The 25,440-nt window shown below is 40.9% G+C and overlaps 1 protein-coding gene across 13 annotated transcripts in view; it reads left to right on the forward strand.

Moving 5' to 3' along the window:
• The window catches only part of LOC113029692 (LIM zinc-binding domain-containing Nebulette), a 127,723-nt gene that overhangs the window by 53,719 nt on the left and 48,564 nt on the right, over positions 1–25,440 (forward strand). For 3 of the 13 annotated variants that reach the window (XM_026180670.1, XM_026180667.1, XM_026180668.1), the window contains exons 2-31: positions 77–357; positions 2,861–2,932; positions 6,478–6,579; positions 6,758–6,868; positions 7,060–7,170; positions 7,290–7,400; positions 7,613–7,723; positions 8,614–8,727; positions 9,025–9,135; positions 10,514–10,624; positions 10,818–10,928; positions 11,102–11,212; positions 12,730–12,840; positions 12,935–13,045; positions 14,781–14,891; positions 15,573–15,680; positions 16,034–16,144; positions 16,221–16,331; positions 16,718–16,828; positions 17,340–17,450; positions 17,708–17,818; positions 19,471–19,581; positions 19,881–19,991; positions 20,219–20,326; positions 20,606–20,713; positions 21,590–21,700; positions 21,899–22,009; positions 22,885–22,992; positions 23,245–23,355; positions 24,749–24,859. The exons of 2 other annotated variants lie outside the window; for them this stretch is intronic. In XM_026180670.1, the coding sequence (XP_026036455.1) occupies positions 77–357; positions 2,861–2,932; positions 6,478–6,579; positions 6,758–6,868; positions 7,060–7,170; positions 7,290–7,400; positions 7,613–7,723; positions 8,614–8,727; positions 9,025–9,135; positions 10,514–10,624; positions 10,818–10,928; positions 11,102–11,212; positions 12,730–12,840; positions 12,935–13,045; positions 14,781–14,891; positions 15,573–15,680; positions 16,034–16,144; positions 16,221–16,331; positions 16,718–16,828; positions 17,340–17,450; positions 17,708–17,818; positions 19,471–19,581; positions 19,881–19,991; positions 20,219–20,326; positions 20,606–20,713; positions 21,590–21,700; positions 21,899–22,009; positions 22,885–22,992; positions 23,245–23,355; positions 24,749–24,859 (3,443 nt within the window). 8 more of the 13 variants (XM_026180669.1, XM_026180671.1, XM_026180672.1 and 5 more) reach the window with 8 other exon arrangements.

Genomic DNA, 25,440 nt, shown 5'->3' on the forward strand with positions numbered 1-25,440 from the left:
TGTTGTGTGTTTACAAATAAATATAATTTCAAGTTTATTTCTTCTGGAGTTCAACATGAACTCTTTTTTCCCTCAGAGCTGGCCGAGGTGGAGAATGAGGAGGCTTCAGCTGCAGAGACAAAAAAGGTGGTGACAGTGGAGAAAAATGAAGAGGAGTCCACGGTAACATCAGCGACCACTGTGGGCACGGTTGCTTATACAACTGCTGAAGGTCTGCATGAAGAGGCTGAAAGTCATAATACAGCAGAGGAAGTGGAGGAGGAAGATGATGATGCAAAGGTGGAGGCAGGTGGAAAGGAAAAGGATGAAGATGAGGATACAAAAGCAAAGAGGTTGCTGGTGTCGTGGGAGTCAGAGGTGAGAACCTCGAAATTTGACTGATTTATAAACTCTATCAGAAACAACAAACTCATCAAACACAAAATGAGGAGATGAAACTTTTACAAACCTGGATTTGTGCTTTAATTATACTCAAAACAGAAGGAAATTCATCACAGCACAGAAACGTTTGGGAGAACACGAAGCCTGCTGCTCACACCAAAGAGGATCTTAAAATAGTTTCAAGGCTTTTCAGGAAAAAGGGCTAAATTCTGCTTCCCTGAGTTACATTTGTGCAGCTCTCATCTCATCAAACATAAAAGAGAGAAAATAAATAAAGTTTCCCACCATTTTCTATTGTTAGAAAGCCTCCATGATAAATCTGATCTCTTTACAAATCTTAATGGTCTTAACATCAGTCTAATTAGAACAAACATAATTGTTCTGCAGAGAGAAACAGCTTCTGGAGGCAGCAGGAGATCTCCATAAAAGTTGTGCTTATTTGGTTATTCTTTGACTGATTTCCCTGTTAACTACAGCAGCATGTTCCCAAACTACCAAACACTTTGAGAATCTTCCCGTTCTTTGATGAAGTCTGTAGAGCAGCAAATTTTGTTAAGAGGAGTCACACCCCCACACCTCTAAGCTCTGAGTGGGAGTCTTTCAGTTGACCTTGGCGCGGGCCTTTGTCTGGCACTGCAGGTTTTTATAAAGGCTTAGAGAGGATTAGTGAAACTACAAATGAAAATGTGCCATTATTAGCCTTGGATAGTGGGATTTTGGGGGGCTGAATACAGCCTGTTAAGAAAGTCAAAGGATTAACAGTGCATGAATTAGGGAAGTTTCCACTGGTTGACTCAAAGCTTTCTGTTGCTCTGGATCATTAGTGAAGTCAGTCCATCAGTTTCTACTTCAGCCAGGAAGACTTTATTGCTCTTTTCATTGGACTTCCATTGCTGTTTTATACCCATGGAGTGGATGGTGGGGTTGCAAAGAGGCTTGCAGTAAAACATTAGCAATTAGAATTGTAGAGATCAGCTAATTTGGCATGATTGTGGCTGATCTTGACTCTTTGACCTGCATGAATAAACTCTATGCTCAACATGTTGTCTGCAGCCTGGTAACATGCAGAGGTGTCATGAAGGACACTAGACTTCTACCTAATGTTGCTCTCATTTGTGCTGTGAGGTTGCATGAGGACAGCTGACCCGTGTGTCTGACTCTGACCATTTTCCGTGCCATGTGACATCATAAAGTCACATCTGAAAAAGTGAAATAAAGCAAAGGCATGAAAGCCGAATGTCCTGAAACCACATGTTGTTTATAAGCGTTTCCATGTTATCATGTAGGTGTGTGAGAAGCAAATGAAATGTTGGATACTGTGTTTAATGGTCTTCACTCAGGCTTGTCTGCTTTTAAAATCTTTCCCAAACAATGGATGCAAAACTGATTTCATCTAAAAATAAAATCATCAAACCTGCATTTTTCCTGTTAGTTTTAGCATTAACCCTTTAAAGCCGGGCGGGCACGCTCCGACTATTTTTGAAACCCCTGTAGAACCAGAACCACGTAAACTAGCGCAATAATGTTTTTTTGCATATGAAACCAGAGGAGTTGTACTTACATCTTATGCCTCCAGCTTGTCCTCAGTCACGGTTTCCTTCCACATATAGCTTTGCAAACATTGCATAAAAAGCACTTGCAGGAACAAAAACATAATATTCCAGAAACACGCTTTGCCGATCCGATCAGCTGTTTGTAACACTTCCTACATTGAAATAGACGTCAGTGCGAACTACCGCATGTCCGCCATTACCTGTCCGAAACCGGAAGTGACATCATTTTCGCGGAAAATGACGTTTTTTTTACTTATAGGCCTTAAAAGCCTATACTGGTGTTTTTATAAGTCATGTTTGACTTCATGCTTTTCTGAATAGTTTCTGGGATGCTTAGAACTCAGATTGCACTGCTTTAAATAGTTTATTTTGATGCACCTGCTGGTTTCTTTGCAAATTTGCATTATAGGATTTATTTTCATTTATTCTGCAGTATATAAAAATTGGTGTATGTCAAAAATAAAACTATGAAGACACTCAAAATAAATTTCCTGTTGTTGGAAACTATTTTTTGCAACTTTTTTTGTATTTAAGGTTTTGAGGGATAAGCCTCTTAAATTTCTCTAAGTAGAAATGTATGTAAAAAAAACCCCACAAAAACGATTTCCAATTTTTTTTTGTAGTTTGTTGCACTTTTTTGCATTTATGTAGATACTATGGACTTAATGCAGACATATTATTAAAATATGGGCTATAACAGTTGTATTGATGTATAGCAACTTGAAATGCTCCCAAAAATGGCACTACAGCATGTAAAAATATAATATAAGCTCTGGCGGACTTGGTTCTATGGTAGGTCTTAAAGGCTTAATGGCCACTCATGTAAATGCTGGAATTTTCCTACATCCAAGGATAATAATGTTTTTTCCTGGTTTCTGTCTATATAATGTCAGAATTATTCTTATATATCGTCTCGTGTTTTTCAGGCCTCGTCTGACGGGAAGCCTCCGCTGCCAGACCCGGCGTTTAACAGGAGGTGCAGCCTGCTCGCCAGTGACGTGAGTTCATTCAGTGTCACCTCATTATTTTAATGTCACCGTTCATGCTTATTGTCTACAGTTGTGTCTACAGCTCTGTGATGCTGCACTTAGTGTAAGCACTGTAAGTTAGTTTGAGCAGCATGCACAAACACACGTGTGCGCTAACACGCTAACGGCGTGCAGCAGCTATAATGTCGTCATTTTCTCCTTCTTAGGCAGCTGGAGAGGATTTTATGAACTTATAAACTGCCTGGTGGTTTGATCTGTAATTCATAATTACAATAGTAGATCTATATTTTAAAATGTACAAATCAGAAGTAAGTAAACCTTTCAAACTAATGTTTTGGAATAGAAAGCACAATGTTTGCATTAAAATATAGTTCAAGGGTCAGGTTTTTTTTCAAGTTTCAAATACTTGCTTTAGAAATAAAATCAGCAGAACATAAAGATGCTCAAATACATTACACGAACAATAAAACTGTACTTGAGTAAATGTACCAGGTGACGTTCCACCGTTGATCCGATCGACGCTCCTGTCCAGTGACATTGAGAAGTGTACGAATCAACAGGATCTTTCCTTGAAATACTTTGTTGCCCACATGAACTCTTTGTATTACCAACAGCACAACTGAGCCTCATCTTTAAAAAAGAAAAACTCTGTTTATTCGTTTTTTTTAAATATCTTTGGGGGAAATGGAGGCCATTGCTATTGCTCTGTTTTTGCTTTTTGCAGAAAGAATCATGCACTAGTTGCCAAAATATTCAAATCTAATTCAACATCATTCTGCTAATTTCAACAGAACTAATGAGGTTCACTGCAGTGAGGGAGCTCCTGAATGTTCCAGTTTTCAGCCCTCTGAAATCATTGATTCAGTTCTGAGAGAGGATCATGTGAATATCTGTGAAATGTTTCATGGCTGTCAATGTGACAGTTGGGAACATAATGACACAAAGTGTTGTCATCATGTTCCCATCTCTCTAAGCAGACTGCTTAGAAATGCAGACAATGATTATCATGTGATTTAAGATTAAATGCCTCTGCAATTGTAAATGTTCCCGTCACAGAAAAGCAAAAGTGGAAACTTCGGCTCGTATATGCACCACCCACAGCAGAGGCCTGACAGGCTACACCAGCAGAATAGCCGTTGGGGTCCCAGTTGGCTCTGCTGATGTCATGCTGCTAGCTCGGCTAAATTCTCGGGCTGAAATGTCATCACGGTGAAGTCCGACGTGGTGCGTAACACCTGCTGCTGTTTGCGTCGCCTGATTTGTAACTCATGAATAAAATGTGAACTTCTCGAGGCGTAAGACAGAAATGTGTCATCCTCTCTTCCAGCACGAAGAGCGTTGCCATTGGTAACCAAAGTGCAGCGCTGCCCTTTATTCAACACGCAGAGAAAATATACTCAAAGGAGAAAAAATGCTTTCTGACTTCTAAAACAGCCTTTTGGAGTAAAACGCTGAATGAGGCTGAATGTTGCTGTTGGATGTGGGAGGGCGAGATATTGATTCCCTGGTGTGAGACAAACTTGGCAGCTTGGCTGTTAGCAACAGCAGAATGAGTCATCAGCTACAGTGGAAGCAACTCAACCCACCTGATGAAATCATTTTCACTTTTATTCCTCCAGCCGCTCTCTACATGGGAGAAAACCTGCCCTCAAACATCCTTTTAAGAGGTGTAACACACACTAATGACTTTGCCATCCTTCGGCAGAATCTTAATGAATTTGCACAACAGATGGTGGAAAAAATCAGATTTTTTTTCTTTGGTTGATTCTATAACTTGAAGGAAGACAGCTACATTTATCAGACCATATCTAAAATATAGATGTAGCTACCGCTGCTAGGTCCAACCACTCGCACTGAGCCCTAAGAATAGAAGAAGTTTCTCTGCAGATGTTATGAAAGGTTAAATGTGCCCAAGAAAGCACAAAATGTTCTGCTTTACAGTTTAATACTGACGTTTATGGCTAATGGACTAGAACTAATAATGCTTTTCTACTCTTCAACTTCTACATCTAAACACTTTTAAACTAACAATCACACTTTTGTACTTCAGTGAACACATCAGGGGCAAAACTAGAGGAGGCGGGGCTCAAACCATTAACCTTCCAGTTGGTAGATAGCCTGCTGTACCCCCTGAGCCACAGCCATCCCATATGGAGACTGGCTCACTTTTATAGCAAGCCTCAGGTAGCCAATGGGGCTTTGGTTAACCTCGGTAACCAAGGACGTGTCTGAGAAGCTTAACATGGTGTAGGAGTGTATTGTAACCCCAACTCTAACTAAGTAATGGCTAAACCTGATTGAACAACAGCAAAAGGACGAGTTTTAAAAACCATAAAATGAGGTGTAAATAAACTGAAACAGGATTAATGGTCCCCCCTTCCCTCGGGACAGCGGCTGTGGGAGTTTTGTAAGAACAGTGTACAAACAGGAGTCTGCTGACTGCACTGTGCTCACCTTTATTTCCTTTAAACTCAACTTTCATCCTTTTCTATTTTTAATAATAAATAATGAAGAAAATTGTTGGAGGCTGAACTATGTTTGTCTTGTTTGAGAGCCGCTTTATTAAAAATATGGTGAGAATAGGTGTCTGACCAAGCGTTGGTTTGTGTCGAGGTGTTGAGAACGTGTTGTTCTGCTTATTTGTGTTGAGTCTGAAGTCGGCCTCGCGTGTTCCTGGTTAGAAGCCATCGAAGCTGTATTTAGTACTTTAAGCACCTGTCGCTTTTTGCCCACACTGACTTCCTGTCACAGATTGGCTGTGACAGATTGTCGTCTGTGGATTAATTCCATTTTTCTCCAGAGTCTCTACAGAAAATCTGCCAGGCTGTTATTGGACCGAACATCCAATCAGATTCAGACAAACACCAAACTGCACATTGTGAAAATATATGGTGAACTATTTGCAGGTCACTTCATTAGCAAAGCACCAGAATACAGAGAGTTTGCATAGTTTTAATCAGTCTGGGATCATGAAGTTAATAAAAGCAGCTTGTTTAGTTGAACAGAGAATAAAACTGAGAATAATCCAGAAATTAAGAGACATCCAGAGTAACTGTAGATATAAGTTTCATTGTTTAACCATTAAATAATGAAACTTATACGTATATGTATACAACAATGGTGAAAGCCCACAAAATTCCCCAAACGTACAACCAATTAATCAGCTTTCTGGAGAGCCCACGCAGCTCTGGAGACACACAAGCCCCGCCCACCCGATAAAACCTAATACCAAACAGAAGAGAGGAGAGCTCAGTCAGGCAGGAGCCAATCAGGAGAAGGTGTAGCAGTGATACTTCACCTGGAGTTCATGTAACGGGGTCGGCTTGTGCTGTCAGTGATCCCCAGTGTAAGTTACATAATGCAGTTAATGTATTTCAATCCTCTGATGCTAATTAAAAGGTAGGCAGCAGAGAGAGATTCTGAAACTCACAACCTGAAGGGATGAAACGTCTGCACGGCTGAAAAACACATCACACGGTTCTCGTGGGGACGCAGCTCAAGTTCACGAGAAGTTCGGCTCAGAAACACGTTAACACTCGTGTCTCATCCTCCAGGTCAGATATAAAGAAGACTTCGAGAAGATGAAGGGACAGAGTCTGTTTGTTCCCGGAGCCGAACTCATCCACGCCAAGAACATCAGCGCTGTGATCTCTGAGGTCTGACACACATCGTACTTGTGCTTCAATGTTAAGTGAGGACCAGGCCAGATCTGCTGTCTTTGTCTAACATTTCCTCATCTTTACGGTCTAAAATTGGCCCTACGATGACTCGTTCTCTCTCTTTTAAACATTGATCGAGTTGTCTGCTCATTGTGCTGAAATGTGACTGTTTCAGTCTAAGTATAAGGAGGAGGGGAAGAAGGAGGCGGCTGTTTCGCTGTACTCCATCCTGCCGGAGACTCCCGAGACGCAACACGCCAGAGAGGCTTCAGAGCTGCAGAGCGAGGTAGTTCAACTTCAGCACAGCCAGATTTTAGTCAGTTTCTCCACACGAGCCACGTTTACAGCGTTCTCATAGAAAGTATGACTGAAACTCTGAAGACAAGACCGATGTCTTAAAAAGAGGATTTTTTAAATTTCCCATTAAAAATGTTTCATTGGCTTTAGCACTGACAGTCGCGTGTGTTTGTTTTTCAGATTAAATACAAAGGAAACGTGAAGACAAAGATTTCCTCGTCCCTTTATTCTCTGCTGCCAGAAACCACAGAGACCCAGTTTGTCAAAGAGCTGTCTGAGATACTGAGCGAGGTCAGACCCGACGGATGGATTGTTGAGACTAAATGTTAAAATGGAAAATAAATGAAGATGAGTGAATGAAGTGTTATGTCAGCACCACTCGTCCCTCTGAAACTCTCTCTGCTCCTCAGAACAAGTACAAGGAGGAGGGAAAGAAGGAGATGAGCAGCAGTTTGTACTCTCAGCTTCCCGAAACCACCGAGATGCAGCTCGCCAAGACCGTCCACGAGTTCCAGAGCGAGGTACTCGGCTGTTGTACAGCAGCTCTGTGTCAACATGTTTCAGCTGAGCCCGTATCACAGCTGCTCACGCTGACTGTGGCAGATTCATGCAGCTGTAGAGCTCGGAAGACGTCCGCCACACTGACTTTAAAGTTAATCTGTAAAGAGCTACTAGTTTGTGTCTTGTTACTTCCTGGTCTATTCTGATTGGTTCTGATGTCGTTCTGTTTCAGAAAAAGTACAAAGAAGACGGGAAGAGGAAGGCCTCCATCTCCATCTACTCCCAGCTCGCTGATACTCCAGAAATACAGCACGCTCTGGAGGTGTCACAGCTGCAGAGTGAGGTACACACACACACACACACACACACACACACACACACACACACACACACAAACTGTATCCATGATCCTCTTTTACAAATATCTGTCAGTGCAAGATTAAATGCGCCTGCTCGAGACTCATTTCTACCTTCGGTCTTTCAGATTTGAGTGAATGCAAATGTAACAAAATATGTAACATACATTTTTAGAAACAGCAAAGAAAAAGCAAAATTACACCAAAGTTGACAGTGAGACATGAAGGAAAGATAGAGGGAAGGAAAGAAGGAAGAATGGAAAGGACAAGAGAGAGAAAAAAAGAGAAAGGTGAGAGAAGAAGAAAGGAAGTGGAAGAAAATAATAAAGACAGGACTGAAACTAAAGAGGAAGAAAGAGATAGAAGGAAGGAAGGATGAAAGAGGAAGGGTGAGATGAAGAAAGGAAAAAAGAGAGAGAAAAGGAAAAGAAATAAAGACAGGAAGGAAACAGGTGAGAGGAAAGAAGAAAGAAAGGAAGAGAAGAAGAAAGAAAGTGAGAAAGTAAAATAAAGAGAACTAAATTAAGAGAGGAAGAAAAAGATAGATGAGGAAGGAAGGATGAACGAGAAAGAAAGAAGGAAGGAAGGGCATAAGAAAGGAAACGGCGAGGAGAAGATGGAAAGGAAAGGAGAATGGGAAAGACGAGGAAAGAAAGCAGAGCAACAAAAGAAGGAACAGTAAGGAAAGGAGAGAGGAAGGAAGGAAGGATGGAAAGAAGGAAGGCCTCGCAGCCATCCCGGGCGTTACTGAACGAGCAGCAGAGGCTCAGAGTTTGAACCGATGGCTCTTTTTCTGAAATCGTTCTGTTTGTTGCTGTTGTCGTCTTCTCTGTTTTATCCCTGAGCTCAGCCTCTCATCACTCGCTCTCTGTCCCAGGTGAATTATCGCCCTAAGACGATGGTTAGAGGAGCTCCCGCCTCTCTCTACTCGCAGCTGCCCGACACCACAGAGATCCAGTTTGCCAGAGAGATGACTGAGATGCACAGCGAGGTACGACACAGGCGCACCTTTACAACATACTGTGTGCAAACAGGCTGAAACTCTCCACAAGCTCTCGTGCTGTCGGACTCGGCAGCAAAATGTCAGAAATATTCTCGAGACCTGAAAGTTCCCATTTGTTTTCACAGCGTTGAATGAGGAGCAGAAGAAGAAGTTTCCTTTGATAGATTCATATAAGACATTAAAAACAACAAGACTCTGTTCTGTGTTTTTACATTAGTGACTCACAGGATCCCCACAGGTCCACCATGAACATCTGATGCATTATTTTGTGTTGTCTCCCCTCAGAGTAAGTACAAAGAGGGCGGCAGGAGGAGCCTCTCCCAGAGTTTCTACTCTCAGCTCCCAGAAACCGCCGAGACCCAGTTTGCTAAAACAGTTGCTGAGCTGCAGAGCGAGGTGAGCCAGCCTCACAGCTACGTGTGCAGATATAATCACAACTCGTGCATGATTAGTTATAAAAAGGGAAAATTAGTTGTTTCACGTGCACACTGTGGGAAAATAAAGTGCCTCATTGTATGTTTATGAGTGCAGTTTGTCCCCTGAGGTGGTGCCGCTGTGGTTTTACAGAAACCAGCATTAAAGCTGTGGGCAAAGTTTTATTCCTGTAACGCTGCTCAATGCACCCTTTAAATTAAGCAGAAGGCATTTACTGAAATATGAAAAGTCTCATTCTGTGTCTATATGGGTGGAATAAACACCAGTGGGAAGGTCCACACTGTCGCACACTTTCCTCTTTCAGTTTTCCTGTTTTTTTCTTGGTGCAGATTATTTGAACATTTCACATAAATCAGTTGGTGCAGAGATAACAATTTATTAGCCCACCTGTCATTAAAATGAGGAAACACAAATATTTTAGGAATCAGTCACAAAGTTGTTTAAAACTGAAAATGATATTGTTATTTATGAGACATGTAATAAACTGAATTCTCAATTTTGGACCCAGATCTGAGTCTTCACACTGGACCTCTGTGTGTCAGACACATGAATCAAGCATAACAATCAACCACTGAAACAAACTGTTCAGTAAATACAGAGTTACTGTCACTTCATCTTAAGACCTGAACTCTTCCACGGCAGCATTTTTAATTTCTCTTTGATATTTGGGCTGATTGGGGCCCAATGAATGTAAAAACAAAGAATTTACCTTATTTTTGTTTTTATGAAAATCAGAGCCACATATGATGATATTCGTTTAAAACTTTGATAGAACAGTAGCAGTATAATGTTCTCGTAAGTGGATATCAGGCCCTTGTAGAGCAAAATTGAGTATTTTGGTCTAAATAACCCAAAATGTGATGTGGACGCCAGGTCCTAGGAGGTTAAACTAACTTGCTTTACTTCCTGGATAACAACAATAATTCTATTTTGACATAAAAAATATGATTTTAATTAAATTGTTTGTGAATGCTGATGGATTAACAATTACAGAAACATTAAAAATTACCAACAGTGTTAATTCAGGTCAGCTGTGAGGAGGGGGGATCATTTATTTGTTAAGCGCTGGACCTCTGCACCTGATTTTGCACCTTTCTAAAAAATAAACAGTCCTGTGTTGCTCTTGGATTTCTCTTTTTAATTACTCAGAAACACGTATTTGTCTTTTTTGACCTCTGAAAGTTGCACATAGATACCTGGAGTTAGCTTCCCGACAGTTTTGTAGGTTGTACCTGTGAGCACAGACGTGGACTTTTACTGCACATTTATATTTCATGTTTGTTCGTGTTTGAAGGCTTTTATGAGCTGACGCTGGATTAACATTTGTCTTTGTTTTCAGAGGCGCTACAAGGAGTCGGGGAAGAAGGGCGTGAACTCGTCTCTGTACGCTCTGCTCCCGGAAACGCTGGAGACGGCTCGCGCCAGGGAGGTGTCGGAGCTGTGCAGTGAGGTACAGGAACTGTACAAAGCCAGAGAAATGTTGGAATAAATTACATCTGTAGGTGGAGATTTTTTGGACTTATTTAATTAAATGATATTTTGTAGTTCGAGTTATTTCAGTAACATTTGGGATCATTTCAGGAGAAACGTGCAGATTTTTGTAGAAGTATTTTCTGTGTGGATGAACTTTGCTGTGATCACAGGTGAAGTATAAAGAAGACGGTAAAAAGGAGATGAACATCAGCCTGTACTCTCTGCTGCCCGAGACCATCGACACCCAGCACGCCAAGCAGGTGTCAGACCTGCAGAGTGAGGTACCCAACAACCAGGTTTTTTAAAAAAAACTTTAAACCTGAGTAAGACTATTAGTAAAAAAGACATTTATATGATCATCATACGATTTTCAAGGATCATTGTGTTGTTCTTCAGCCATCTTTAAACTGTGTTAGCTTTAATGTTGAACTCAGCCTCGTCTTGTCTCCTGCAGGTGAAATATAAAGAAGGTCTGAAGCAGAAGATTCAGAGCAGTTTGTACCATCGGCTCCCAGAGACCACAGAGACACAGCTGGCCAAACAGCTGTCTGAGCTGCAGAGTGAGGTACACGGCACACGATGACATGTTTACTGTTGTTAAAGTATGACTAAGAAAGATGTTTGAGGTAAGAAAGAAGATTTGAAGCAAAAATAAGGGCGAGGAGTGTTTCAAAGTGAAAGAAAAATAATAAAAACGGAGCCTTTAATCAGTGAGGCTGTCAGCTATTTGAGCTTGACTTCCAAATGAGCGTCCACGTCCACCAGAACATGACACGGCTGCTGCACTTTCGGTGACACGCTCCTCTGTGTTCGGTTCTGGCTCCTTACATTCGGACGACTCTGGTTTTCCTGCTACTTCAGTGCAGCACTTCCTGTTTTCTTGATATGAAAACCATCCTTTCATCTTGTGCTCTCAGTCTTTGGGTCTTTCCTTGAACTGTGGCAGGAAAAAACCTTTTCACATCCCTGACAGACTGAATAAATCATTTCAAATCTCATTTCTCAGTTAAATCAATATTTACTCAGTGACAGAGAATCAAAGCTGAAAAATGGAAAAGCAACTTAGACGTGATACTGATGTGTAAAAATGTGAATTAGAGCTGAAAAGAATCTGTTTTCCACTCGTTTTTTAGATGTCGCAGTAACAGCGAGTGAGCATCAGCCGCGCAGCAGCGTGAAGTCGAATTTTCATTAAAAAATGAAGAGGCTTGTGCTAAATATACCGCTGCATTGTGAGAGTGAGCTGCTTCACTCCTCAATCGTTTGAAGCTTGCGCTCCAACAGCAGAGTGCGAACTGTAGTTTCTATTAACATGATCACTGACGGCCTGATGATTCAAGTCATAGTTCATGTCATCTCTTGTTTGTTGAAGTCATTCAGAGGACTCTCACTAACAGCTCCTGTCCCAGACTGAGGACACGTCTGGGTTTAGTCTGAGTGACGTGTCGGCTCAAAGTCTCCGACTTGGCTGGACTTTGTGGGCCACGTGTGAGGCAGATGCTGGATCAAATGTGTTGGTCAAAGCCCAAAGGAGACTGTAAATACGGGACATCTGGACCAGACAGTTATTGCTTTCTGTGTTTAGTGCTGCTCAAGCAGCTCTGACCCACCGGAGCGTGATGACGGGATCTCTGGGGTGTCGTGTGGTGTCTGGCACAGGACACTGGCACTGGATCCTTTGGGTCCCGTGCTTTCTGATGCATCCAGCAGAGGCACCAGAGGCGAGGCCAGCGCCGTGGACTCGTTTATATCTTTGGAGCTTTTCCCGCAAGTTTTGTGGTACGGCAGGACGCACGGTGCTGACGGGATCAGCTGCAGTTATCCATCAGTGCTGTCGGAGGTGCGAAGAAGAGAGGCATTGTCTAATAATATGATGCATATGGGTTTGGTTATGTGACTATGTGACTGTCTCATTCTCGTTTCATTAAAAAAAGCTACATCTAATTTGATCCCACTTTTTCTTCTCCGTCGCCTTTTTCACAGAGACACTTTGATTGATTCGCATCGATCCTGAGAAGTGTCACAGTGATGGCCGTCGTTTACTGAGAAGTGATATTTATTAGTTTTTGTTGACGTCTGCAGGTGAAATATAAAGAAGATGGAAGGAAGAAGGCGAGCGAATGCCTGTATTCTCTGCTGCCTGAAACTCTGGAGACACAACACGCTAAAGAGGCCGCAGAGCTGCTCAGTGAGGTGAGAGCAGCCTTTCAGTTTGTGTTGCTCTGACATGAGAAAATAGATCCAACGAGTGAAGATTATTCGTGTTTCCTGTTGTGGATTTAACCAGATTAAATATAAGGAGGGTGGGAAGAAGGAGATGTCCAGCTCGCTGTACTCCACTCTGCCCGCCACTTCAGAAACCAGCTTCGCCAGAGAGATGAGCGACATGCTGAGCGAGGTAAATGTGATGTCATGACCTCTGCTCCAGTCTCCCATCAGTTATGATAAAGCATGTCGTTTTGGGGAGGTTGAGCTTTTCTTCTTCTTCTTTTCTTTTTTAACAAACTCTGATTATGAACCTGAGTCTCATCACACTGAAAAATAACCTAAAAACAAAAACAGTGATGTGACAGTTCTTCTCTCTGAATAAAAACCTCAGTGTGAATGTGCCACACGGACAAATGGAGGCTGTCTGCACATCTCTGCTCTGTGGCAAAACAAACAGTTTGTCTGCAGAATCTCAGAAACTGCTTGATTTGTTCACGTGGACTTTTCATGCTTTCATGTGAATTTCTGTCACATGCACAGTGGTGGATGTTCATGCTTAGCCTGCTCACAGGTTCAAGTTAGGTGAGAGAGGTCAGTGTGTCAAAGGTCAAAGTTCAGAAAGCTCTAAACACCCAGTTTCAGGCTGTTTTTTTCTTTTTTTAATCTTTTGGCCCATGTGTCGTCAGCTGTGAGCACAGAAGCCCCACCCACCTGCTGTGCAAACCCTCTGTTTACAAAGGGCAGCCAATCAGAGGGAGGTTTGCTCCGGAGGGCCTCCCACAAAAAGCCCAGTATCAGAGAAAAAAGTATTATTTTGAACTGTGAATCATAGAAATATGAAGCATTCAGTTAATTGCAGTTCAATACAGATTTATTTATAAAAGTGCACATGTCAGCATAATTTAAATAATAAGGCCACACCTTTAAAGCATTTAGTGTAGACGCCCATCACTCTATGCACTAGAGTGAGAGTGATGGAGGGAAAACTCTGCAGCTGAGGCTGCTGAGAAAACAGCAGAGAGAGGAAAGCCGATCGTTTAGAAACACAGAAAATGAAGACGTCACAGGAAGCTCGCCGGAGGTACCTGCAGAAAACACCCGACAATGAGAGCAAAAGTGAAGAACACAACGAGATTTCACAGAAATAAAACTGAAGGAAATAAAGTCTGAGTAATAATTAAGAAGCTAAAACTCGTGTTTTTACCAAATCAGGGGCTCAGACTAGAAGTTTAATTGGTTTTTAATCAAACATGGTGTGTTTTTAACTTCAGTAATCACAGCTATTATCATCTGTAATTAATGACAATGAGCCTGACTGGGCAGGAAATTAAAGCAAATCTTATAAAAACCATCAGGTTGAAAAACGACTGAGAAAAACTGACTTATAGGATTTAATGCAGGAAAAGTTAAAGAAGCATCTAAAAAGGCATACTCACAGTAACATCAGCTCTGATCAAAGCACAGGGGCCGACGTAGCTGATCACGTTACGGCGGGCACAGGTCAAAGGTTTATCAAAGACTTATCTCAGCAGCAGTCAGTGAATCGTAAAATAAACAGGACGGCATGTAAAGAGGCTGAAACAGGAGCAGCATCAGGTCTCCAGTTACTGCACAGAAACTCGTGTCAGCTCATCGTTAGTTGGTTTATCTGCACTGCTGCATTTAATTAGCATTACAGATACAGTCTGCACTGCCGAGGCTCGGCTCGCTGTCACTATTGATCTGTGAAAGCACAAATATGCGTTCATTTAACACAAGTGATGAAAAAGCAAACGACAACAAAGAGAAATAAATACAGAGAGAAGTGTGGCTAATCCGTATGCCTTACAGATGCTCGAGTCCTTTATATCTAATAGATCTGAAGAGTTCATCACTGAATAGAAGGAAGTAACTCTTCCTGTTTTTGATGTGCTGTCTTTTAACAGATTAAATACAAAGAGAGCGGGATGAAGAGCCTGTCTAAGAGTGCCTACAGTCAGCTACCAGAGACCGCCGAGATGCAGTTTGCCAAAAATGTTGCTGCGCTGCAGAGCGAGGTGAGGAGCAGGTGTCTTTATGGGAAATGTTTTCAGCTGATTCACGGCAGAAAACAACTTCTTCCTCTTGAAGTAGCAGAAATGAAACATTTACGACAGATTCTAAAGCAGCAAAATGAACATTTTTAACATTTCAGTTTTGTCACAGTTAAAAATACAATTATTCTTCCTCCCAAAGCAGCGTCACAAACACAGAAGAAGAGAAAACAATGTTTGTGTTTATAGTAATTCCTCATCAGTCTGTGTTAATCACACTAACAGACAACACAGTAAAGAAAAGTTCAACTCTCAATATCAATATTATTTTTGTCTGTCCACCTCATGAATCTTTCAAAATAAAAGCCATCTTGTATTTTTCCATTTGAAGTCTTTTAATGTGAAACAACAGCAGGAAGAACTGTTGCATTAGAAGTGACTTTAAACAGCATGAGCCTAGAAACCACTATAGGAAATATACAGAGTGTTTATTTGATATTGTGGATGTTGAAATTTTAATATTTTTGTGAATTTAACATTAAACTGAACTTAACCCACTGATGCAGATCACAGAGATTCAAAAAGTCAGTTTAACTATAGAAGAAACTGAAAGGCCACTGAGGTCGTGTTTAATGAATTACTGTCAAAGTCTGTTCCTTGAACTGTTAGAAAATCAAAAGTGTAATTTCGTCAAATTATTTTCAGATGAAGTACAAAAAGGGGAAGAAAGACATGTCGAGCTCTCTGTACTCCACCCTGCCGCAGACTCTGGAGACGCTGCACGCCAAAGAAGCCTCTGAAGTGCGGAGCGAGGTAAAACCCTTCACTGCTGTGATTGTAGACTATACATACACATCTATCAGTACATACAGATATTTGGATTTACAGTAAATAGCACTGAGGCAGAGCAGGCGTACACGATACATAAAACAGCTGATTAATTCAAATACAGTTATGAGTTCAAATGAAATAAAAATGAATAAAATAGTCGTTCAATTTTGTGTTTGTTGGATCCTAAAGGTTGCAGGAGTTCAGTTAGCTGGTTTGAATAGTTCACATCATTGGGCAGACAGATGTGGAACCCTGAGGAACAATGTTCAATGTTAGAAGTTTGCTCACCATCACTGACAGTTTGATACTCTGCATGTGATCCTGTTTGTGCTCAGCTGAACTACAAGGCCGACCAGAAGAAAACTCTTTCCTGCAGCCTCTTCCACCTCCTGCCAGAGACGTTAGAGACGGCTCACGCTAAAGAAGTCTCCGAGCTGCTCAGTGAGGTAAATAGAAGAGGAAAAAAACCAAGAATTACTTTAAAGGGCAGAAGCTGCCGATTAAATCAAATGTTTTTTCTAGGTGAAATATAAAGAAGACGGTAAGAAGGAGATGAACATCAACCTGTACTCTCTGCTGCCCGAGACCATCGACACACAGCACGCCAAGAAGGTGTCGAACCTGCAGAGTGAGGTACTTTAATCCCATTTTAATGGCTTTTTCTTTCCATCGTCAGTCAAGATAAACAACCTGTGTATGCAGTACTCCGAATTAAAAAAAGAGTACACATAATAATTTATGAGAAAGAGAAAAGTAGGAATAAGAAAGTAAAGGTGCGATTTTATTTATCAGGATAAATATTACAAAGTGTTTCACACCAAATAAAAAAATGAGGGAAATGAATGTTTGAACATAGAAGACTGCAGATCTTTGTGTGATCTGAAGTCCAGTGAGTTGAAGTGTGGAGTAAACCACGAAACAGACGTCTGGCCTCAGTTTGTTAAATAATACAAAAAAATCTAATCCATTGAAATCTGGACAAAAAATGAAAACATGTGTTTCTTCTTCATCTCCTGCAGGTGAAATATAAAGAAGGTCTGAAGCAGAAGATTCAGAGCAGTTTGTACCATCGGCTCCCAGAGACCACAGAGACACAGCTGGCCAAACAGCTGTCTGAGCTGCAGAGTGAGGTACACGGCACTCAAACAGGAAAGGCTTGAAATTTGTGCCTGCTTGTTATCAAGAATAAGTTGTTATTTTATTATTCAGTGTAGCTTTAAACCCCCCTCCCTCAGGCCAGTGTTGACTCTTTTGCAACCTGCAGTCAGCTGAGACAGAAGAAGTCACTTAGATGAGTGAAACGTTTCTCCCACTGAAAACGTCCAGATGAACAGAATCAAACTTTGGGGAAACCCAACAAAATCCATAAATAACAATCTGTTCAGAATCTACTCCTAATGTGCAAATGTCTTAAAACACCGGTAAACAGCAGGCAGCATTAAAACTAATTCTGTTGTTTCCATGTTCAACTGTTGTGCTTTGTGTGTGACGTGCACCAAGATAACTACTCAACCTGTCCGGGCAGCAGCGTAGCATATGAATGGCAAAGATTAGCTCCATGTGGGGTAAAGCAGTAACTACAGGCTACAGAGAGTGATGCACAAGCCACCACTGATGCTAACGGTTCATTTGAAATTGCAGACCAAGTACAAGGAGGCTGGTAAAAAGGAGGCGAACGCCTGCCTGTACTCCCTCCTGCCTCACACCATGGACACGCAGCACGCGAAAGAAGCTGCAGAGCTGCTGAGTGAGGTAATGTGTTGTTTTCTTGTAGTATTACCTGACAACTAGTCATCCACAGAGGGATGATTAGGAGCAAATAAAAGATTCATATGTGACAATGAGCAAACATGAAGACAGGGAAGAGAACAGTTGGCAGGAAGGAATGAGCGTGACAGAAACAAAGAAGTACAAAGAAGTACAAAGAAGTGCGACCAGCACACGGCAATTCAAGCTAAACTGTCAGAGAGTAAAAGTATGTAGCATGATAAACATTTTTGGCTCCGCAGGTAAAATACAAAGAGAGCGGGAAGAAGGAGATGTCCAGCTCGCTGTACGCCACTCTACCCGACACTTCAGAAACCAGCTTTGCCAGAGAGATGAGCGACGTGCTGAGCGAGGTAAATAAACCATCAAAGTATCCCACAGTCACCTGTTGATGACCAGAGCAGAATCTAAAACCACTTCAGAAGAGAAATATGACGGAAAGTCATCAAAACAGGAAACAAGATAAAAACGTTTGTGTTGCAGCAATAGAGCAAACATTTTACTGCCCAGAGCTGACGACAACAGAGTTCGGCTGCACATTTTGGCTAAAAAGAAGCTGTGAGACTTCAAAACTGCTCAGTTAGTTTGTATAAAAAGGATTTCTCTGTTTTCCTGAAAATAAGAGAACAAACTAAATTAGAGTAGAAGATGTTCTTTGTGCTTCCCCACCAAACGCTTTTAAAAACATGAGAGTGACGCGTGCTGCTGCACAGGCTGACGTGTTTCCTGTTACATGTCAAACGTTTAGTGTGACTCAGTCCAACATGCCACAAATACTCACTGTAGAGCACAAGATGTTGATTTCTCCACACTTGAAAATGCACTTTTTACTAAAAAATCAATGATGGGTTTGGATAATGGATGGAAACGTGACACATCAGTACTGTTGCTATAGTTACCTGGTTTTAATATACTTGATGCGCAGATTTAAACGTCATGGTTAGCCCGTTCGCTGGTTTCCAGGTTATCATTACATGAAAGTCATCGTCCGAAACAACGTCCCGATCTTAAAGTCTTGTGTGAGATTAGGTCAAATATGCTGTCTCGTCATTTGTTTGCCTGACATTTTGGAGAGAGATCGAATAAACAGCAGCGCTTCGACATGCAGGAGGGATCCAGGCTGTGCTTCAACTGAGAACTGAGAGCAAAAATAGGGAAATGCAGAGAGAGCTGCAGTAAGAATGCCCTTTGATTAGTTATAAATAATCACTACCCAGATTATTCACCGCTCTCTGATGCTTCTACCTTAGACGCTCATCAGAGGGCAGATTAGCATCAGAAACAGGATCAAAGCATCGCAGGCTGTTCGCAGCACGTACTGGAGAGGAGTTAATAACAATATCTGATCTGTAAGCAACGGAAGATGGGAAACATTTGTTTTTAAGGATTCAGATAAAAGTGACATTTTTGCCTCTCACTTATTACAGTTTCAAAAAAGTCAATATTTCCACTAAGTTAGTTACACAGCTAATAAAACTGAGTTTTTCACCATTAACGATCCTCTAACATGTACATGATCGCATTTAAATGTGAAAAAGTGTTGGTGTTGGGGCCATTTTCTCTGCTTTTTACTGTTGGCAGACTTGTTCGACTGTGCAAAAACAGCCTGTTTATTATTCCTTCAACCACCTTCTGAAAAATCTTGACCGTATATGTGGGTGTCAAAGGACTGTGGGACGTGTTTTTAATACCTTTTCTTGCAAACAACAGACTGGTTGGTTTGTGAGCAGCTGTAGGCTGTATACAGTATGTGGATTTTCACGTATGTGTTGCAAATCCATGTAAAACACATATTCTAAATGTGCTGCATACGTGCTCACAAAACTTTATCAGTGTCAGAATATTCTACATGTCTTAGATTTATGACAGAATATCACAGTAGTGTTTACATGACTATGACCTGGAAGCGGGATATTTCTCCAACATAGCTCAAGGCTGGTTGTGCAGCATTCAGTCCTTTTAAAACCCTTCAGGATATTTTACATTACTTGTCCATCTTTTCCAGAACAAGTACAAGGAGGCTATGAAGAGAAACCTCTCTCAAAGTTTTTACTCACAGCTCCCAGAAACCATTGAGACTCAGTTTGCAAAAACAGTTTCTGGGCTGCAGAGCGAGGTAAATGTCTCTACAAACGTTATCTGCATTATCTTCCCAGGGGTCCTTGCAAATTATGTCCAAATGTTTAAATGTGTGGTTTACAAGATAATAACGTATTACATCTATGCAGATGGAACAAAACTCTATGTTTCACTCACTCTTTTATTTGATTCACATTTGGTTCAGTGGTTAAAATGACAAAATAAATGTAGTTGCGCAGGACAGAGATGGAGACGGAGCTTTTTTGGAAATTGAGATATGTCTATTTGGAGAAATCTGCCCTATATTTTGTTTATTCATTCTTCTTTTTTGTTAAGATGAAGTACAAAGAAGCAGGAAAGAAGGGCGTGTCAAGCGCCCTCTATTCAACTCTACCTGAGACTCTGGAGACGCAGCACGCTAAAGAGGCTTCTGAGCTGCAGAGTCAGGTACCTCAATTCACTCATCAGCCAAATGTCTCAGAGGTATCAATACATTTAGTCATAGGGTCCAAACCAGTATATATAAACAGAGGAATTGCTTTTCCCACATGGTGCAAACTTTGAGGACTTTTACTATTAAGTAGTAACTGGATTCCTGTGCAGAAAAGGATATGGATGTTCTTATTAAAGCGATTAAAGACATCGTAAATAATGTTCTTCTACATCTGTTCTAGCTGAAGTACAAGCAGCCTTTAAAGAAAGATGGGCCCAGCCTTTACCACCTGATGCCAGAAACCAACGACACACAGTTTGTTCGTCAGCAGACAGAGATGCTGAGTGAGGTACGATTTCTACCTGCTCTTAGGTAGAAATGTTTTTCATCATCAATGAACAAAGTACCTCGATCAGCTCTGGTATGCGAGTCCGTTTGTCTCCCCTTCAACAGAGAATTCAGTCTCCAGATTTATTATGTGATCAGTTCAGTAAGCTTTCAAATAAAACGTGACCTGTATAGACAAGAAGTCTGTATGATGTGATCCTGCTGTAATAATAAAAAATATCTGTGTGAATGAAGAACTCTTTGTTCTCATCCTGCTGGCTCTGCTTTGCTTCATTACAAGGTCAAGTACAAAGAAGATATGAAAGAGATGAGTTTCAACTTGTACTCTCTGCTCCCCGACACCCTCGACACCCAGCACGCTAAAGAGCTGACGGAGATGCAGAGCGAGGTGAGTGCTCTGAATATTCAAAGTGCAGTCAGGTCTCATAGAATAACCCAGAGATGATGCTGATTTTATGCAAATATGATTAAATGTAAGATTGTGGTGATATTTACAATTTCTTTTATATTTACAATTTCTAGCTGAATTAAATACTGAGTTCAGTCAAGATGCATGAGCTCTCATGACGTCTGGCTCCTATAAAATAGGCCAAATAAGCCATAGATCAACTTTAAGGTAAATGCACGTCAGACCACGAGTGTCTGGTTTTATATACTACAATTCAAAATGTTAGGGACCTATTTCAGCATTTCTTACATTTATAGATAATAATATAGGAAGGAACCAGAATTGTATGTATTTCATTAAGGCACTGAGGAGGTATTTATGACCGTCATCTGGAGAATTAAAATAGTCAGTGTAATTTACAGGAATTTATTATAATCAGTCTAAAACTGGCAACCATCTCAGCCTGTATCCAAATAAAAGCCATATTTGTAGCTTTAAGCAAATGCTAAGCAAATAATAAATATAGATATTTAGCTCTATTTATTATTTGCTTAACAAACCAGGTTAACAAACCAGGTTGGTTATTAACAGTGACGCAACTAATTCTACAAACATATCCCGGATAAGCCCCCAACTGTCACAAGATTTTTTAGGTTCAAACGCCCACATGAATTCTCCCCATATCAGCCAGTTGCCCTCTAATTTAGGCTAACACTACCTTCAAGAAAGTGGAAGAGAAAAACATAATTTGTATACATTTTCATAGTCTTTATGTTTCTGTGGTAGGTAGGAACCTCGGTGTAGAGTTAACTGCACATGACTGATTTTTTTAGTGCTAACTGCACTTAAATCTCCAGTGCAAATTGTGTCTTTCAGGCAAAATACAAAAAGGCCAGTAAGAAGGACACATCGACATCTCTGTACCACCGACTACCTGAAACTCTGGAGACACAGCACGCTAAAGAGGCTTCCCAGCTACAGAGTCAGGTATGCAGGAATATGACTAAAAACTGTTAACAAAAGTCTAAAAACTTTTGTTAACATGAACTTTCAACCGTGAAGCTAGATCCAAACTAGCAAACTGAGAAGAAGCATGTGGTGGTAAAGCTTACTTTAAAAATGGCACACAAAAAAATCACGAAAGTTTATTTGTGAATGTCTATATTTTGTCTCTGTGTCATGTAGGTCTCATATAAAGACGCTGTGAAGAAGTACTTGTCATGTCCAGTTTACCACCTGCTCCCTGATACTCTGGAGACCCAGTTTGCCCGAGAGGTCACCGACCTGCAAAGCCAAGTAGGTGCAGAGAGACACGGCTGCTTTAGACCAACCTGCAGATTCAATTCTTAAAGCTGTCATAATACATAAAATTATGCCTTACACATGCAGGTCTGGTGCATCTCTTGTTAACTAACCACAATAGTACTCTAATAACGACTGAAAGAAGCATTAATTCAAAACATGATCAGACATCATGTCATGAAGTATCAATAACCTGCATGTATTAAACATGAGGTACAAACCCTGTGACTGCTGTCCCCGCTGTGTGTGATCATGATGAAACTATTACTTAAGTGAAGACATATGCAGACAAATCCAGCTTAGCACTGCTGATGTGATGAGCTCAGTAGATGGTAAAATAAGTCATTAGTTAGTTTAGTTAACTATTTAATAAACAATAAACTCCCCCATCCACACTTCAGTTGGTAGCTTTGCAGGATGAAATGACTAACAGTTATTCAGTGACGTTCACACTGTGATTTGAGTGGAGTGATGATTGGCTTCCCCAGCATAACTCTGACTAATCCCAGTGTGGTACTGGTATGACTTCAACCTTACTTTATTTCTTTTAATCAAGGAAAGCCAACTCGGCCCACTGCAGACCTGTGGGAGTATTGGACTCACTGTGTGGCATTTAGAGGGGTGCTGTTTCACTCATCGTACTTTACAGCCAAGTCCTCAGGGTGTAATCAGGAGGACAGAACGGAAGCAGCACAGTTAAATACTGACAGTGTTAAGCAAATTATTTTGAATAAAATGGCAATGAAGTCTGAAAGAAGGCTCTGATTGGTCAGAAGTTGATGTGTCTTCTAATAATTTCTTTAGATACATTTCTAAAGCAATTTTTCTTAATCCCATGTTACAGATCCTGTTTTCTGTTTTGATTGTAGAAAAAGTACAAGGAGGGGATGAAGAGCATGTCTCAGAGTTTCTACTCTCAGCTGCCTGAAACCGCTGAGACAAAGTTTGCTAAAACGGTGTCTGAGCTGCAGAGCGAGGTGAGATGAAGGAAACTTGAGAGGATGATCAAAAACACTTAAATGTGTTGATGAAAGATAGAAAGAAGCTGTAAGTGTTACATAAAGCTGCTCTTCAGTGAAAACCTAAATTAATTTGGACAAACATGATGAAGCTAATTTAGTAACGTTGGGACTGAGAATGTGAACGTTTATGCTGCAGATTTAGATGTTTGACAGCTCAAACCAATAAAGCAGTAAAGAAACTGATCTTATTCTTTATGTGATCTTCAGACAAAGTATAAGAAGTCAGGGAGGCAGGAGACCGGCAGCAGTTTGTACTCTGTGATGCCTGAAACTCTGCAAACTCAACACGCCAAGCAGGCCTCACAGATACAGAGCCAGGTACTGTTTGCTGTTTTTATGAGATAAGAAACATATTGTCAGGAGGTAAGACACACCAGAGATTCCTTCAGTTTATTAAAGTCCAGCGGCTTGCCAAGCCTAACGGAGGACCGTCAAGTTTTTAATCAACACACTTTAAGTTAACTGTTGTATCATAAAAGCCTGGTGTTCATGTTTTCACATGTATTTGCATAAAAAGGCTTAAACTGTAAACATTTTGAATTTATATCAACATAGTGATGGCTGAAAATAGTTCAAAAATGAAAGCTGTGCTGATGTTGGAGACCATTTGCAGAATAGCAGCTGGGAATCCTTCTGCTCTTTCTTCAATGAAATGTGTAAAACAAGCAAAATGTGACCCACGGTGACTCAAACTCTGGACCTTTTGCTCTCCTTGTCCATTTTATATCCCACTAATCTAACCAATCAACTTTGAGAAATCCACAAAACAGGTTTATAATCCTACAAGACTCTTTTCAATTTTAAACCCTTAAAATAGCTTTAAAAAATAATAAAAAAGAGAAAAGGGACAGAAGAATGAGGGACATCTGTGTCTTATATGTTATGCTTGTGGTAGTTGTGTCCATGTACAATAAAAGTTCACTCAGACCGTGTCTTACAAAGTGAGAATTATTGAATGCAATTAAGAAATCAAACGTCTTTCATTTTTTGAAGTACCAAACATTTGACTGACAGTTTATTTGGTTTCTAAGTGGTTTTGAGCTGCCACACGTCTTCTTTCCGTGCAGACTAGTTACTGGCAAGTTGTTCTTTTAAATACAAAAAAAATCTTTGTGTAATTTACTCGTATCTGCATACAAACTGTCATTGTCTCGCTGTGTGCTGCATTGTGAACTTTAATTTCTAAACTGTCACATCCATCGCCTCCTGCTATCATTACCATTATACCCTGCTACGCAGTCAGTGTTTGGATCTGTTAGCTTAGTGGGATTTTAAATATGGGAGGTTTCAGGAGTTAAAGGTCACCAGTTTTAGTCTCCCTCTCCTTCCATGAGTTGTCAAACCTCATGGAAAGAGAGGCAAAGCTGGCAGATGGTGCAGTGAAGTCTCCAACTTTGGCATCGCTTTCATTTTGAAACAATTTTTCAGCTAAAACTAGAACAAAACAGTCAGGCCACAGTTATTCAGTGTAAAGAAATACTTTAATAGTTTAATGCAAACCACATCATTCATCTCTGGATGTGAATGGTGGCAGCTCGGTGCTCTCCTGCTGCCAGATCCAGTCCTTTCTCCTCATAAACATGCTCTCTTCTGTGTGTCTAACAACTCTCCTGACTCAAACCCTGAATGCCTTTTCACTACTCAGTTTACGTTTTCAATAAAAGTAAAAAGAAAATAAAAGAACATAAAAACAGTTCTGTTGACCCTGCAGGTGAAGTACAAAGAGGACGGGCAGAAGGAGCTGTCGTCCACTTTGTTCTCCAGCCTTCCTCAAACCCTGCAGACTGAGCTGGCCAAAGACGTGACGGAGCTGCAGAGTCAGGTGACAAACACTCATCCAGCCACTGCTGTGCCTCAACACAGAGGCTTTTATTCAGCAGGAAACTTTTCAAGTCCGAGTCTGAAACTTTCCCAATCGGCCTTTTCTTCAATCTGATCTGTGTGAACACTCATTCTGAAGTTCCTCTGAATCAAACACTGTGGTGTTTGAAGCTGCTGCAAAAGCACAAAAAGTTTGGGAAACTATTTCAATGATATTTTACTTAACATGAAATCTTTCTCACTGGATAACAGATGAGTTCAAAGTCTAAGTGAACGTTAAGATGATACAGTCCATATTTTCCTGCAGTGCTTGTTGATGATGTGACTGAATAGAAGTGCACGTCCAGTTGTTCCTGGTGACCTTTAAGGTTTCCTCCTGTGCACGAGTTCATGCTGTGCCTGTCGAGCTGTCACAAAGTGTTTCTGCTGCAGCTTCTATTATCTGAGGAGGAGGAAGGTTTTCCAAAAATACGACATTAGTCAGGCTGACTCAGCTAGACTTCTTCTAATCACTGCTCGAAGTTAAGAAAACTTTCGCTGTGCTGAAAATAAGTGAAGACAGAAATGTCTGAACTTAAAGTG

This window comes from Astatotilapia calliptera, chromosome 9 (assembly GCF_900246225.1).
Source record: "Astatotilapia calliptera chromosome 9, fAstCal1.2, whole genome shotgun sequence".
Taxonomy (NCBI): domain Eukaryota; kingdom Metazoa; phylum Chordata; class Actinopteri; order Cichliformes; family Cichlidae; genus Astatotilapia; species Astatotilapia calliptera.